Source organism: Arvicola amphibius, chromosome 10 (genome assembly GCF_903992535.2).
Source record: "Arvicola amphibius chromosome 10, mArvAmp1.2, whole genome shotgun sequence".
NCBI classification, from domain to species: Eukaryota; Metazoa; Chordata; class Mammalia; order Rodentia; family Cricetidae; genus Arvicola; species Arvicola amphibius.
Window position 1 is genome coordinate 87,579,222 of NC_052056.1, and position 16,681 is coordinate 87,595,902.

Consider the following 16,681-nt stretch of genomic DNA (forward strand, 5'->3'; position numbering starts at 1 on the left):
ATTATATTTCTTAAATTTATTTATGTGTGTGCTCACATGTGCAATATAGCACATACAGGGAGGTCAGAGGACAACTTGTGGGAATCAGTTCTGGCCATCCACCATGTGGGTCCCAGGGATCAAATTCACTTGGCAGACTTGGCAGCAATCCTGTCTACCCACTCAGCCATCTCACTGGTCCCTATGCCAGTGTTTATCAGTTGGTTTGCTGCTAGCTGTGGCCTTTTCTTTTTTTTTTTTTTTTTTTTTTTTTTTGGAGTGTAGTTGTTAGTCAAGGGAGGTAGGAAGAAGCAAGGAAAGCTCTGTGCCTCTTGGCATTCGTGAGCATCCTTGATGAGGCTCAAGCCCAAGCAACTACCGTGCCACCGAGGAGAGGGATGAGCTGGGGCTGCACAGCAGAACCTGAGCAGCATGGGCTCTGGTGAGAAGGAGATTTTACTTGAGCTTAGCCGCAGACCCTGCAATTTAAACTCAGTGCAGAACTGTGGGTACAGCTGTTCAGCCCTGAAAGAACTCTTTCTAGTTCAGAGTAGAGATCTGGAGATCCAAGGTGGAGCAGTTGCATGGCAGGCACAGAATCCCAGGTTCAGTCATGACCAGTAAGGACAAGGAGAAAAGTTACATGTTTTTGTCTTGGAGGGAATGAGTCCCCATGAAATCATTTTCTTCCCTGGCTTTTATAGCTCAGTGGTAAAGCACTTACTTAGCTTGTGTACCTGGGTCCATGTTCCCTTTACTCATCACTGATTCCTAGTTTTTGTTAGGCGTATTAGCTTCATGTTGTGAGATTTTATGAGCATTACATGTCTTCTGTCTATAACTGTAATTCCTGCTTGTTTAGCCTTAGTTCTGTGGCTGACTAGAGTGTTTCCCCTGCGGTGTCTCCAGTTGAGTTTCATTGATTCATCTCTTGGATGTTTTTGTGTCTCATAGCTAGTCTATTGCAAGGACTTTTTAGAACTTTGCACATCCTTGCATAAATGAAAAACAAATACCCACTGGTACCTGGTTGCTGGTGCCTGGTAGCTTCTGTACTTGGAGCGCTCAGGAAACAGAGGCAGGAAACTCTTGCATTTGAAGTCAACCTGACATATATAGATACCAAGACTCAGTTTAAAAAGAAAGAAAAAAAAAAGCCAGCTTTCAACTTTCATATAAAAGAAGATCATGTCTTGGTCTGGGTGTGAGGTTCTCGGATATCCGTTTCTATCCCTCGGAGTTTTGTGAACCAGAGCCCAGTGTAACCCTTAACATCACAGAGAACTGTGGGATGGCACATGCCGGCCTGACTAGTTTTTGTCTGCTGGGTCTGGAGCTGTTCTCTTAAATTCTTTTATGATTGAAAGTGTTTGTTGCCTGTTAACATACATAGCAACAGCATCTACTGAGCCACACTCACCTACAGCATAGATGGTGACTCAGCCCTGTTTTCAGGAAAAGACTTCCCTGCCCACTAGCTAGCTGTGTGCTGTTTCACCTGAGCACCAGGGGAATACCACTAGGTTAAATGTCAATTGCCTAGTCAGTTTGCATTTCCCATGTGTGCCTTCCTGAAGGCACACATTCCCTTTTGTTGGACACTTTTTTCTGTGAGTGTTCTATTCCCTGGTTGTGGCTCTGCCTCCCCTGGTGTCTTCTGTGGTCAGTCTGTTCGCACTGTGTTAGTGTTCCATTCTGCTTTCTAAAGCTCCACAGTGGGGCCAGGGCCAGAACTTCTTAGATATCAAGAGTACACATTGCCAGCTTCCCAGGTCCTGCATGTCTACCAAGCTGCCCACCTCTGTATCAGATGAAGGTGGCCATAGACCATAGACAAGATAACTGGGCAACAATAATATTTTTATATGAACCAGAGGTAGAGATAGGAGAATCACAAGTTCTACACAAAACACTAACAAAAATTGTGTGTAGCCAGCAGGATTTTAGTACCACATATTTTCTCTATTGTAAAACAACTATTTTGCTTGATTTTTTTCCCTTTAATGTTTAAAACACACACACACAATTTTGCACTTGGAGCCTGTGAAGAAAGCAGATGGCAAACTCATGCTGACCCGTGCTTGGTTGACAGTGTCCTGGTCTCTGTTCACTTACCCTTTGTTCTAGTTTGTTTTCTGTTGCTGTGGTAAAATGTTCTGATGAAAAACAACTTGGGAGAGAGGATTTGTTCAACTCACTGCTCCAGATCACAGTCCATTATAGCAAGGAAGGCACAATGACAGGAGTTTAAAGCAGCTAGTCACATCACATCCACAGTCCAGAACAGAGACCTGCTCAGTTGTTGACTTTCTGCCCAGGATCCCTGCCTAGGGAATAAATAATCTGAAATGATAAGGTAGAAGGCAGTTGAGGGAGATGTGAACTGAGGAAGAAACCTGTTGTTGACCTCTGATCTCCACATGTGTGCACTCGCTCATGCGCACACATGAATTCTTAGTTCAGAGAGACTTTTCTAGAGGAAAATCTAATCCTCCAAGGAAAGAAGGAGTTTTTAAATATACTGGATGCAATAGATGCATCTGGTGGCTCTTCCCCAGATGTGACCTTCATGTACCACTGCAGATGTCATCCCAATTTCCCACTTGGTGATATCAAAATAAGTCTTTTCTTAAAGACACTTTTTAAAAAATATAATGTGTTTGTGAGTATGCGTGCATGTGTGCGTTTATGTATATGTGTGTTCCTAAATTTGTCAGAGGATTTTTAGAAATGTATACACTCCACGTCCTTTAAGATGGAGTTGCTAATTAGCCTAGAACTCACCAATTAGGCTAGACAGCCTGACCAGAGAGCCCCAGAGATCCATCCTCCTGTCGCCACTTCCCACTGAGATTATAAATATTCACCACTATACTGCACTTTCCTGTAGGTTCTGGGCCTTCAGTACAGGTCCTCATGCTTCTCGCGAAAGCACTTTACAACAGAGCCATCTCCCCAGCCATGGAGACATTTTATAGGTTGTCTGGAAGTTTCAACAGGGCAGGTGAACTAGAGTGGCATATGGTGTTCCTTTTCTCAAACATCATAGTGCATGTGCCCTGGTGGCAGACCTCTGCAGTCTTCTGCTGTGATGGGATGTCCTCGAGACAGTGTGGTGAGCCTGTTATGAGAAGGACAGTGACATTTTTCTATTTAAAAACTGTAGGCACTGCATTTTAAGGAGTTTTGAGATTGCTTGACTTTGTTTTTCTCCTCTGTAATAGAAGATTTTGTATTAGAAAGTGCTGACTGCTTTAGACTAGGAAGGGATCTTCTGGGAATTCCTGACAGTCAGGTACCTGAGTTCAGAGGATGAAGCAAGGACTCCAGAGAACTGAGCTAACTGCATGGAAAAGAGAAACTTGGGTTCTCAGTTCAGTTTCTCCCCATTCCGCCTCTGGAGACCTTGAAGGTTTTCAGTATCCACTGAATGTGTGGACTTTCCTGATCTGAAAAGGAAGGATTCAGCAGTGACATTGACATGTTGGTGCCAGCATTCATGCTAAAGTCACTTTGACCTCCCCTGAGTGTTCATCTTTAGTGTGAAGGAGGCAGGGCCTTGTGGAGGCAAGGGAGAGCCTACTCACAATATCTGCTGCAGCACGCAGATAGCAGCAGGCATCTTGTCAGGGAAAAGATGATAATCTCATTGACACTGAGATTACTATGGTAATAATCATCCTGACACTGGTCCTGGAAAAACACATCCATGAGAAATGCCAGCTTCTGGCAGCAAGCCAGATTGTACTGCTCTAGACTAGTTCTCAACCTTGCTAATGCTGCAACCATTATACAGCTTCTCATGTTATGGTGACTTCCAACCATAAAATTATTTTGTTGCTGCTTCATAACTGCAATTTTGCTACTGTTATGAATCATAATGTAAAAATCTGATTTGCAGGATATCTGGTATGTGAAAAGGTCATTAGGCCTCCACCCTCTCCAAGTGGTCACAACCCACAGGTTGAGAACCACTGCATTAGAGCAAGTCTTCCCTGACAGTCAGTCACCTACAGGTTTGCCTAAGTTATGCTTTGTGGTGACCTCCTTATGGAACTGACTACATTGTAGATAAAAAGGAGTGAATGTAACTGTGGTGTTAGGATTCATGTGCCCAAAGATTGCCGTCTTGATTATGCTGAGAAACTACAGGAGGTGAATGAAGCATACTGGCTTGGGAGTGTGTTTCCTGAGAAACCACAGGAAACGGTGTGTTAAAACTGTTGAACATACCGGTGGGTATTTCCATGTTGAATGGCTCATGATGACTCTGATCTAATCAGGAGTTCGTCATTGCCTTGATGTCCTGGTAATATGACAGCATTGGGAGGGGATGAAAAGTAGAAGCCAGTAGAGCCTTTGAAGAGTGTGGGGTCTGCTCTGCCTTCTGTCTAGAGTCTTTTCTTTACTTCTGTTTCACTATAGTGTGGACTGAGAATCTCTGAAACCATGAGCCAAGTTAGCTTCATTCCTCCCTTACGTTCTTTATGTCGGGGATTTTGGTCACAGTGGTGCAGACTAACTAATTCAGCACAGCATTGCAGAGTGGTAGGGAGTAGATCCATAAGAGTGTCAGGGACACACTCAACAACCTGTCAGTGCAGTCACTGCATCAAGAGGGCAGAAAAGAGTGTGAGACCAAAAGTTAGGTATGGTGGTTCATGCCTGTGCCTGTAATCTCCATGCTTAGGAGGCAGATACAGGAGGATTACCACAAGTTCAAGGCCAACCTAGTCTACAACGTGAGACCCTTTCTCAAAATCAAGAAAGTCATGGTTGAAAATAAAAAAAAAAAAACAGGTTTTTTGTTTTGTTTTGTTTTGCTGGTTGTTTTGTTTTCTTTTGTTTTTGGTCTGTTTGTTTTAAGTTGGCTTTCTGAAAAAAATGTGTAGTGTTGGGGAGACAGACAAGTGTTTCTGTAGAAAGTGCCAAGACTGCAGCCTTTGTCCAGGGTTGTCATCAGCTGAGCCAGAGTGAGCTCCATCAGCCCGTGCCTGCACAGAATGTGTGGTGCAGAGTTTGGTAGGTGAGGGGAATCCAAGAAGAATGCCAGTCTCCTCAGTAGTACATCTGGGCTGCCGGAAGTAGCAGTCCCTTGTCAGCAGTCAGAAGACTAAGGTGGGAGGGCGACAAGGTCCCAGACAACCCCTGCTACTGACAGACGCTGTATGGAAGGGGAAAATGGCTATTTGTTCTTATTTCCTCACATTGTATAAGGAGCTACATCTTGTCTACAGCTTTGCCTGCAGGTATACAGCCTGTGTCTATCTCCTTATTACATTTTAATTGATTTTGTGTATCTGTATATACTGGTATGGGTATGCCATGGCAGGAAAATAGAAGTCCCAGGGCAGCTCGCAGGAATCAGGTTTTTCCTTCTACTGCGTGGGTTTTGGGAGTCTAGATTGGCAGCAAGCACCCTTCCCCACTAAGCCATCGTTCCAACTCTTCAATATCTGTCTTCCTACGAAACTTTGCTAACCCCCACTCTTGGTCCTAAATAGTGAGGTAACTTGTCTACGTATCCATGTGTCTGTCACTCTTCTACAGGAGTGTGTTCTGAAGACTGCAATTTTAGGCAATTTTGCATCATGATTATGCTTAGGAATGTGCTTGCATGAGATTGCATTTTCATTTCCCTGGTTTATATGGAGCCCTATACATTTTAGGCTATTAAAAATCTGTTTTGTTAAGAAACTGCCTTTTCAGTATACCATTCTTCTTGGGGAAACACTTGGTATTGGTTTTTTGTTCTGGCACTTGCATAAAATATTTTATTGTTAGCTTTATGCAGAAAATTCATCAGTTTGTTTGGGATGACAGAGGAGGTATAACAGAAATCAATAGGAGCCAATGGCTGAGGGCAAAATAGATGGGAGGGGAGAGCCAAGTTGGGAGGGATTAGCAATGAAGCCAAGATTGCTAGTGGTGCTTGCTCGCTAAAAAACTAGGAATACCAGAGGGTTGTGGATCTGGGAGGATGAACTCCAGATGCTGCTGAGCTCTTGTCATTAGCTGTTAGCTGTAGACTAGCGCACCAGTTATCTTAAACAGCAACAGAAAGCCTTCCCAGCACATTCTGCTGTTCTGTCTGTCGGCAGTCATCAAGACGCAGTCAGGGCTAAGTCAAAGGAGAGCTTTAGTTGTGTCTGCTTTCAGAGTGAATTGATTTGTCCTGGGTAGAAATTCCCAAGTACAGCTGTGTTTGCCAGCCTGTTCCTCATCGATGCTGTGTCAGCAGCCATGTGCCCTACACATTTAATAGATGACTTCTTTAGTTCGTCACATCTTGATAGGAGCAACAGCTTCACCACCATCTCACCAAAGGTCCTGATCCCATGGCTCCATCTTTTAAAACTTCCTATTGTTGAGGAGGCTCACCCTGTCAGTTGCATGTCTATCATGCCCAGCTGGCTAACATAAATCAGTACTTAGCAAATGGGTGGAGGGCAAAAGGTCACTGAGAGGGACCGTGCAACTGTGTTTGGTGTTCCAGGCCTTCACACCAGCTATTCAGGAGGCTAAGGAAAGAGGGTATAAGATCAAGGCACACGTGGGCTACAGAGTGAGTTACAGGCCAGCCTGGGCAACTTACTGAGAACTTGTTTTAAAATAATAAAGGAAAAAATGAGAGACGGGTGGCTTAGTAGTTAAGAGCACTTGGTCTGGAAGCATGAGGACCTAAGTCGAAAGCACACATAAATGCCAGATGTGGCTGCACATGCCAGTAATCACAGCATAGGGTTAGAGACAGGAAGATCCCAAGAGTTCACTGACCTGCCAGCCTAGCCGAAATGATGAGCTGATTCAGTAAAGCAGAAACAACTGAGGATGACACCCAGTCCTGCTCTTACTTCTTATAACTATAGCCTCACATGCATGCATCACACACATACCACACACAAAAATAAATAAGCTCGGTGGTGGCACACACCTTTAGTTCCAGCACTCAGGAAGCAGAGGCAAGAGGATCTTCATGAGTTTAAGGCCAGCCCAGTCTATAAAAACTAGTTCCAGGACAGCCAGGGCTGTTACACAGAGAAACCCTGTTTTGAAAAACCATGAAGGAAGGAAGGAAGGAAGGAAGGAAGGAAGGAAGGAAGGAAGGAAGGAAGGAAGGAAGGAAAGAAGGAAGGAAGAGCTGGAAATGTGACTTAGTGGTAGGGTACTTGCCTGGCACACACAAGACTGTTTAGTCACCAGTATTGGGGGGGGGGGGTGTCAATAATGTGTTTCCCTCTTTGCTGTAAGCTCAAGAATGTGATGAATAGGGTAAGATGTTCCTCATTTCTTTGATTATAATTAGTATATGCTAAATTTTTGTTTTAATTAGAGTAGGATATATCTATAGTTTGAAAGTCAAGTGCACACTTGTTATGAAGTGTTTGCTCTCCCCCTCCCAGTGCCAGTTTGGGCCCCAGGATTACTTGTAGCATTGGTCTCTGGTATTGGGTGGGGCTCTACCTGCCCTTGCTGGGGCGGCACCTCTGTTCCTCCACATCCTGAATTTAGGTGCTCTGAGATCTTCCTCTGTGACAGACAGTAATCTGATTTCACTCACATGTGCTCCTCAAGCTTCCTCATGTCCAGAGTTTAATACTCCAACCCAGTGGTTTCTCTTTTGGTTGTCTTATCCCTCTGGAGGGATGGAACTGGTTGAAGATGTGTATGTATATGTATATTCTAAAAAGGATTCATAAAATGACTTGCAAAGTAGTGACTGGGTAGTCCAGCAGTTGCTCTCCACATGCTGCAGAGAATGAGAATTAACTGCAGAATGCATGTGACTGGAAGACCTGGAAGATTCCAGAGTTGCTTGTCTTCAGTATATATTGGAAGGCCAAAGACACTGGAGTCTGATATCAACAAAAGATGGCAGTTGCAGCAACGGTAGAGTTAGATGAACTCACCAGCAAGAAATGAAGGCAGGGGACTGGAAAGATGACTCAGCAGTTAAAAGCACTGACTTCTCTTCCAGAGGAGCAAGGTTCAGGTTTAAGCCACTTGTAATTCCAGTCTCAGGAGATCTAACATCTTCTTCTGGCCTCTGAGGGCACCAGGGACACATTGGTGCACAGACAAACATATAGGCAAAATACCCATCCATATAAAGATAAATAAAACTTTAAGAGAGAAAGAAATGAAGACGGACAGGCATGCAGCACTATTTTGCCTCAGACATCTTTATCTATCTGGTCTGCCCATTAGAAGATGCTGTCCACTTTGTTAATCTTTCCTGGAAATGCACTTACAGGCCTCCAGAGGCATGTTTCTCATTTGATTCTGTCAAGTTGCTTGCCATCAAGTTGACAAGATTAAGCATCATAAGTCAACCCTTGTCAACTTGCCCCCCACTTTTTATATCATGCTTAATTTCCAAATGATGATGATAACTAAGTCATAATTCAACCTGCTGTGACATAAGTGTACTATGTACAACTAAAAACATATTTGTTTTTTCCCCGGAGTAGATAATAAAAGGCCCTGGAAGAATGCTATCTTCAAAGTGTAACTTAAGTATAATACAACACTTAAGTTCTGACATTTTCTTAATGTTATATGGTAACAGAATAGGAAAAGAAAGAAAATAGTGTCAGACAGAAGCGTGCTTGGCAATTACATTCCTCATTTTTTGTGATTGGACTCTTGGCCATAGTGGTTTATATTTTTCTGCTACCTATTCATATACTTATCAAGCCCAGCTTTTTTGCCTGTGGGTATGGCCTGAAACGTCCTTCATGATACAGGATGGATTAGAATTTTTGTCCTTCCTGCCTCAGCCTCCTGAAGGTTTTAGTTCATTTATTATTCTGCCTGGATTGAGTTGTTACAGTTTCTTACTTACTCAGAACATGGTCACACCAAGAAAGACCCTCCACTTCCATTCCTCCATTGCAGTCCAGTTTCTTTGTGATGTCTAGATCAATCATTTCTAATAACACTGTAACTCCTTTTTTAGTCTGTTGACTTAAAGGACATCAGGAGCCTTAGTGGCCAGGGTCTTAGCTTCCAGTTTAATTGAATCGTTGTAGTGTTTCTTGTGTCTCCTAACAGAAGCATTCCTTCCTCTGGAACCAAGACATCTAGGCTAGCAGAACATAAGATTGCAAGAACAGAAAGCAAAAATGTTGTTAGAAAGCCACTAGTGGTATTGGTGAGTGGTACCATACCCATTTCTACCCCTTGCTTCATGAATCCTGGCTACAGGAAAAACTACCATATTCTGTACACTGAATCAGAGCATATACAGTCTTCAGGCTACTGCCACTTAATTAGTCCTGTAGTTTTGTCTTGGAAAGGTCATTCGACCATTTTATCAAGCCAGCTGCTTTAGGATGACAAGACCAGTGGATTCCAAGGGTGTGCGCTTACTGCCACACTTTGAGTATGAAATGAGTTCCTTGGCACTCAGCATCAGATGTATTTAGGTCAGCCTTAGCAAATGGGAGTCCATGTTGTTAACCACTTTGTTCATGAGTCCATTGGGTAATGGCAAGAGTGGTCAGGGAAAGGAGTTGATGTCTGTCTACAGAACAGGCCATCCTACTTGCTTGTTGACATTCTTTTCTACTGATACCACCATCTGAGAGCATTTACATGGGACACAAGTATCTTCACTTAATTTGAAGAGATCTGTCTATATTCCTCTTCCCCAAATGTCTTTCTCACCAATTTTCCAATTATGTTTCTTCCAAGTCCCCAGCTGATCACCCAAACCATTGGGTATGACCTAGCAATCAATGTGTAATTACACATCTGTCCAAATAAAGTGTATATGGCCAGCAAGATGGCTTATTGAATTAAAGGTGCTTGCTACCAAGCCTGATAACCTGAGTTCAATTCCCAGAACCCACATAGTGGGAGGAGTAAACTATCTTTCACAGGCTGTCCTCTGACCTCAATGCACAACAGTAGCATAGATACATACAGAGAGAAATAATCTTAGAAAATGAAATAGTGAATAAAAATGATATTAAAAATATACAACTGTTTTGCCCAAAGTTGTACCTACTACAAAGATTTTCCTTTACTGTATTCTTCAATGGACTCTTGTCCTTCTTGGTCATCCAGTCACAGAGCACACCTCATGAGGTCATGCTTGGGGACCTCAAAGGGCATTGTTGCAGGAATAGGAACCATCGGCATTTGGGCAACTTCTTTATGTGACTTTAGCCCTGCTGGGGCTCAGTCACATAAATACCACTTTCAGTTGATGATGGATTGCTGCTTTGCATGTCCAACTTCATGACTTGGTAGGTAATGCTCAGGCTATGACAGGCTGTTCAAGTGATGTGGTAACTTGGTAGTGCATTGTCAAATATTCAGTTTCCACTAAGACCCAGTAGCAGGCCAAGAGCAATCTCTCAAAGAAACCCTTGTTTATAGACGACAACAAAGCCTTGCCCCAAAATCCCAAAGGCCTCCACTGTGATTCACCTCTGGGGCCCTGCCAAAGGCTCCAAACACCATCCTTACCTACCACTGACACCTTAAGTATCATCAGGTTTGCTGGATCATATAGCCCAAGTAGCAGAGCAGCCTGGACTTGTTACAGAGATTGTTGTTGTTTTGGACTCATTTCTGGTACCACAGTCTGAATTAACATGGTACTCTTGACAAAAGATTACAGTGTTTATGTTACAAAAGAGGATTCGCTATCCTGGCACAGATCAGTCTGGGTAGTCCCATAATAGCTGTCTGCCCAATGAAGAGTCTGAGAAACAAATAGGTGCACAGTTCACAAGCGGCTGGATGCCTTTGCAGTCCCAACTGAAAGCCTGGAAGACTACTGGAGACTTACTATTTTCCACCTATGTGGCAAGACCGAAGAAGCAGAAGTCAATTGATAGCAGCAGTAACAGGAGAGTTGGATACACTCACTAGCAAAAGCAAACGCAGCAGCAATGATTTTTCCTTTGGACCCCCTCTTCCTGTTTGGTCAAGGGAGGGTCCTCTCTCCTCATTTAATCCTTCCTGGAAATACCCTTAGAGACCCACCAATCAAGATTCTTTTAAATTTTATTTATTGGTGTTTTTCCTGTATAGATGTCTGTGTAAGGGTGTCTGATCCCCTGGGACTAGACTTACAGACAGTTAGCCATGTTGGTACTGGGAATTGAACCTGGGTCCTCTAGAAGAGCAGTCAGTGCTCTAAACCGCTGACTGCTCAGCTACTCTAAGTCTCAGTGACTGCTTCTGAAGCTGAGGACAGTGAGTAGGTCCATCAGCCAGTGTGCACCTGTATGTTGGCTGTTGGCAGCTGTTTCCCAGTCTGCCACTCTAGTCTGAGACTGTGTTCTCAGCTTATAGCCCTAGGCTTTCCTGTGGCTTCTCCATCACCTGACTAGATTAGCTCCATACAGTCTCTTTGGGGTTCTTGTTTTGTTTGTTGGGGCACATCCCCCAGTAGCTTGCCACAAAAGACTCCACGGGGAGTCACATTTCTTATTTTAATCCTTGGATGTCTGAGATTCTTGCTCTTTCTGGATAGATAGTGGGTGGACCTCAGATTGCAGTATAGATGTGTTATTTTCCCTCCAATTTTGGGGTGTTCTGTGCTACCACTTCCCATCCCTTGGCCTAGGCTAAGACTCCCTGATCTCTCCTATGCGACTGGTACATGCACTGAACAGTGTGCTGTGCCAGTGCTATCTCAGGAATGCCTGGATGGAGTCCTTCCATTTGGCACAGCATTCTAGAGAACAAAACAGATGGCCAACAGTGAAGAGACAGCAGGTCCCGCATCTGCGGTTTTGCTTTCCATGGGATCTACAGTCTGAGAATATTCAGTGGAAAATTCCAGAAATAAGCAATTCAAAAGTTTTAAATTGTGCACTGTTATAAGTTGTATGATAAGATCTCACATTATCTTAGTCCTTTCCATCCAGATTTGATCGTCCCTTTGGCCAACTGTGTATGCTATCCTCCTGCTGGTCACTTAGGAATTATCATCAACTGTTGTATCATGGAGTTCATGTCCAAATGACCCTTTTAAAGTAGTCTGGCACTGCTATATCCTTGTGCCTATGTCACCTAATGCCTCACCTGTCGCATAGATACTGGTTCATTTATTACTCCAGGAAGGATGTGCACAGCACAGTGGGGTGTTTGCAGAATAATTCTGTTCACTTCCATTGTATATATTACTGTAGTAGTTCCATTTCGTTGTTAATTCTGCTGACACTCTCTCACTGTGACTGATTTCAAGTTAAACCTTTATGAGTGTTAACATGTGTGTACCAATAAACAGCCATTCAGGCTCAGTGCTGTTTGCAATGGCAGATGGTCCCACAGCAGAGTGGGCCTACACCTGATTCCAACTAAGGATTTTAGGAAGGTCAATCAGTGGTTGACCAAAGACTTAGAGAAACCTGGGATGAGGTGGTATGGTTCTCAAGAGGCCCCAGGAGAGGAGATGAAGGACTGTTGGGGGTACCTCCCAGACAGACACTTGTCTAAACACTGGGCAGAGGTAATGCCAAGAGGTCCAGGAAACTGACTGGAGGCATGGCATTCCCTCGACCAGAACTGCGGGCTAAAAGGTTTAGATGAAAGCCCAAGGTGGTTCTGGACACAGCTGGTTTGGAACATGTCTGAACCCTCCAGATCAGAGTGCTGAGTGGACAGTTCTCAGACAGATGCAGCCCAAAGGTGGAGACGGGAATTCTGCAATTATCAGAGGGCTAGAATACAAAGCCTGAGGACTACCTGCCAACCAGCTAGAGGTGGGAAGGAGGTTGAAGGACATTGCATGAATGGCATGTAGCCTCAGGACAAAGTCAGAGTGGCCTGACACCTGACCTCAGGGTGCGTCACCAGGGACAGCTAGAGGGTGGGTCCCTGCTGCATCTCAGAAGTACTCAGCTGGTGACCTGTGAACTTTTTAACATCTCTCCTTTAATGTCCTAGGCATGCCTTAAGGTCTCAGGAAAGCTGTGGCATTTTCTTCCACACACCTATGCTCAGACTGTCAGCAAGAGTTCAAGGGCTCCGGAAGATGGTTAGATAGGGCTGGGCTGTAGCTCTGTTGGTAGAGTGGCTGCCTCACGCTGAAATCTCTAGCCTTGGTCTCTCCAGCACTGTATCAGCTAAGTGTGCTGACACACACCTGCAAGTCCCGCCCTGGGGAGGTGAGGACAGGATGGTGAGGGGCTTAAGGCCGTTCTCCACAATACAGCAAGTTCAGGAACAGAGTAAAGGATTATTAGGCAGACTCCACCAGCCTCGCCTTGGAGTATCGCTCATGTAAGCTTTGCAGAGCTGGAGACATGCTCCTGAGTGTGCCTCCATGTTATGAGCTCATCTTTCGTGCTGCTGTCTCGATGGCAACTGCTGGGGTTTCTCAGTTCATCTAGTGTGTGTTTTTCTAGTTCTCATGTAGTAGATTTATTAGCATAATGTCACATCATAGTTTCACTCAGTTAAAAACCCAGTTCTGGCCAGGCATGGTGATGTGTTCATGTAGTCCTGTCTCAGTAAGCTGAGGCAGGGTGCTCACTTGACTCCAAGACCTAGAGGCCTGCCTGGGAACAGAGCAAGACCCCAAGTCAAGATGGGGGGGGGGGGAAGCAGTATCCTTGGAAATTTCAGTATAAAGTGCTGAGGACAGCAGGGGCCTCTGGAGAAGAAGGTTCTGGGGGTAGCAGCCTAGCATTGAAGAGCACAGGTAGCTCCCTGTGCCAGGCACCTGTGTTGCGTGCTCCACTACTCAGATCGCGGGTTGTAGGTGTCACTTTTTTTTTTCTTTTAAAGTTTTTGTTGTTGGTTTCTGGTTTGGGGGGATCTTTCATATGTGTGAGTTTCTCTGCATGTATGTGTGCTGTGCATGTGAGGGCCACAAGAAGGGATTGAATCTCCTGGAACTGGAGGTATAGATAGATAGTTATAAGCTGACCAGTGTGGGTGCTGGAAACAGAATCTTGGACCCTCTGCAAGAGCAGTGTATGTTCTTATCCATTGAGCCATCTCTCCAACTCCCTCTTTTTCTTGTAGTGACATCTTATTTAACCTCATGACTTGCTGTGTTCTGTGTGTGACTTTTTGAATAATGTTGTAGGTTGTGTTTGAATGGTTAGTCCAGTAGTATTAAGTAAGTTTTACATTTTTATTTGCCTGATGTCTGACACCCTTTTTATCTTGCAAAATATGAAACCTTAAATCATCATGTGGTTTTAAATGTAAGCAAAGTTTTTGCAAAGATAATACAGACATAATACTTGATTGGTAGTAGTATTAACATTTTTTGAAAGAGGCTACCAGAAGACTTTAAAGTAAGATTATAAAATGTCAAGTAGTGTATTTGTAATTGATATTATAAAATCAGGAAGTCTGTGAGTATGTTTGTGGGGCATTTGTGTGTGTGTGACTTTTGCTTTTAACTTGGTATGGTATGATGTCGGTACAAATAGCTGCATGGGAACCTGTGTCCTGGAGTCAGCTGGTGACAAGGCTATAGGATGCTTGAGCTATAGACTTCACTGCTTCAGGGTGGGTAGCCAGAGAGACTGAGCCAGCAGGAATGGGCTAATGTGAGCTAGAGTCACTGGCGGTATTTCAGCACTGGGTTATTTGAGAACAGCACAGCTAAGCTCTACTTGCTGAGTGCATCAGGAGCTGCCAAGAACTTGTCACTGTTTTTGAGATGTGTCACCCTTGGGACAGTAGCAGGCCCATAGTCTTAGCACTGCAAGGAATTACCATAGGTTATATGTTCCCACCTCTGCCTTGAACTGTGTGGGAGGATTTCCAAAAACAGGAGCCAGTGGGTTAAATCTAAGAGGGGCCTCAAGACAAGCAGAGATATTTCACATATGTACCAGAGACAGAAGTAACAGAGTGAGGGCCTGTGTGATTTTGGGGTAGTGAGACCCAAAAGTCCATGGGGCTCAAGTATGTAGGATGAGCTAATAGGCTCAGGATCATTGAGAAGCCTGGCTCTCATGCCATTGTTAGGACTTGCCCATTGCCTTGGTGCCCCTGACAGGAAAGGCCAGAAGCAGCTGCAGAGGCATTGGACTTCTGAGCTGAATATAGTGACTCCGTGCAGGACGTGTGGACGGCAGTTCCTAAAGGAGCAGTGGAGTAAAAACAGACTCCAGAAAGTGTGCTCAGTGTCCCAGCAGGGCGAGCTAGGGAGTCCACCTGCTCTGTGAGCACAGGTTACCTGGCCAGCCCTGTGGAAAGAGGACCACCCATCAGTTATTCCTGCAGGGGGGTCACTCCACATTTAGAGAGGCCTTCCACACCTGCCCTTATTGCACAAAGGAAGATGGATTGGTTTAGAGAAAAGCCACATGGTCTACAGTGAGTGTCTGTCTGCTGTCCACTCATTCCAGGGTGTGAACCTATCAAAGATACAGAGCAGTGTGGCTGGGGTGGACAGAACCGATGCTGCACTTGGCCAGAGTCTCTTTCCTAGTCATTTGCTGTCCTGTTATATTAGTAATTGTCACATTGCTGTGCTCTAATATCTGATGGAAACAATGTGAAGTTGGAGGAATTTGTTTTAGCTCAAAGTTTCATAGGGTCTCAGTTCACTATGGATTGTGGGAGCATGAAGGTGAGGCTGTTCACATTGTGGTGAGCAGGAAGCAGAGAGTCAGCCAGAGCCAGGCACCAAGAAATGGTTGTCAAAAACCTTCTACTAATAACAGACCTCTAGCCAATCAGGCCTACATCCTAAAGGTTCCACAACTCCAGTGACCGTAAGCTGGGGAGCAAGTGTCAAAAACATGAGCTTATGAGGGACATTATAGATTCAAGCTGTGACACCTGTCATTCGCCTTTTGCTCACAAAACATGTTTCTTACAGCAACTGTGGCAGCCATGTACTACAGCTACTACATGTTGCCAGATGGCACCTACTGCCTGGCACCACCCCCACCTGGGATCGATGTGACTACTTACTACAGCACCCTTCCTGCTGGAGTGACCGTGTCCAGCTCACCTGGTGTGACTACTACTGTACCACCACCTCCTGGGACCACACCTCCACCACCCCCAACCACAGCTGAAACAAGCAGTGGGGTTACCTCCACAACCACCACCACAAGGTACGTGTGCCACCTGCCCGGCGTGGTGACTGCTGCAGCACACCAGTTTTCTTGCTCTGGATTGCATACATGTGTCTCCATAATTAGCATAGTTATTCATACATTAGTACCATACACCTGGACTCGCAGCTTTTGGAAAGCTGAAGCAGAAGGACCAAAAGTTCACGGCTATGGCCAGGCAAAGTCAGGCAGTCTCCAAGTTCAAGGCCATCCTGATTTATACAGTGAGGTCTATGCCAGCCAGAGAAACACAATGAGTCCCTGTTGACCACCCCCCCCCCCCAAAAAAGTTCAAAACCAGCTAAATATTTCATTACAGGTATTCCAGCCCTGTAATTCTAGCACTGTGGAAGTAGAAGCAGAAAGGTCAGGAATTGAAGGTCATCTTCAGTTATATAATGAGCCGCAGAGCAAGACCTTATTTCAACACTGAAAGTGGTTCTTAAGCAGTGAAATTTAGCCATGTGTAAATGTGGCTGTTGGGCAGCATCCCATATCTGGGTTGCTCTTGTTCAGTGTGTTGACACCTCGGCAGGGCAGTATTAGGCAGGGTCCAAGTGAAGTGGACTGAACTTGTCAAGCTTGTAGGTGATGTAGGAGTGTTTCTATCTATCTGCTGTTTCATTGGTTAATTAATAAAGAGACTGCTT

General features: G+C 44.6%; 1 protein-coding gene across 5 annotated transcripts in view; it reads left to right on the top strand.

Moving 5' to 3' along the window:
• Nucleotides 1–16,681, top strand: part of LOC119824614 (splicing factor SWAP) — a 75,624-nt gene that overhangs the window by 26,808 nt on the left and 32,135 nt on the right. For all 5 annotated transcript variants that reach the window (XM_038344880.2, XM_038344882.2, XM_038344881.2 and 2 more), the window contains one exon: nt 15,791–16,031. In XM_038344880.2, coding sequence (XP_038200808.1) covers nt 15,791–16,031 — 241 coding nt within the window. The remainder of the gene's footprint in view (nt 1–15,790; nt 16,032–16,681) is intronic.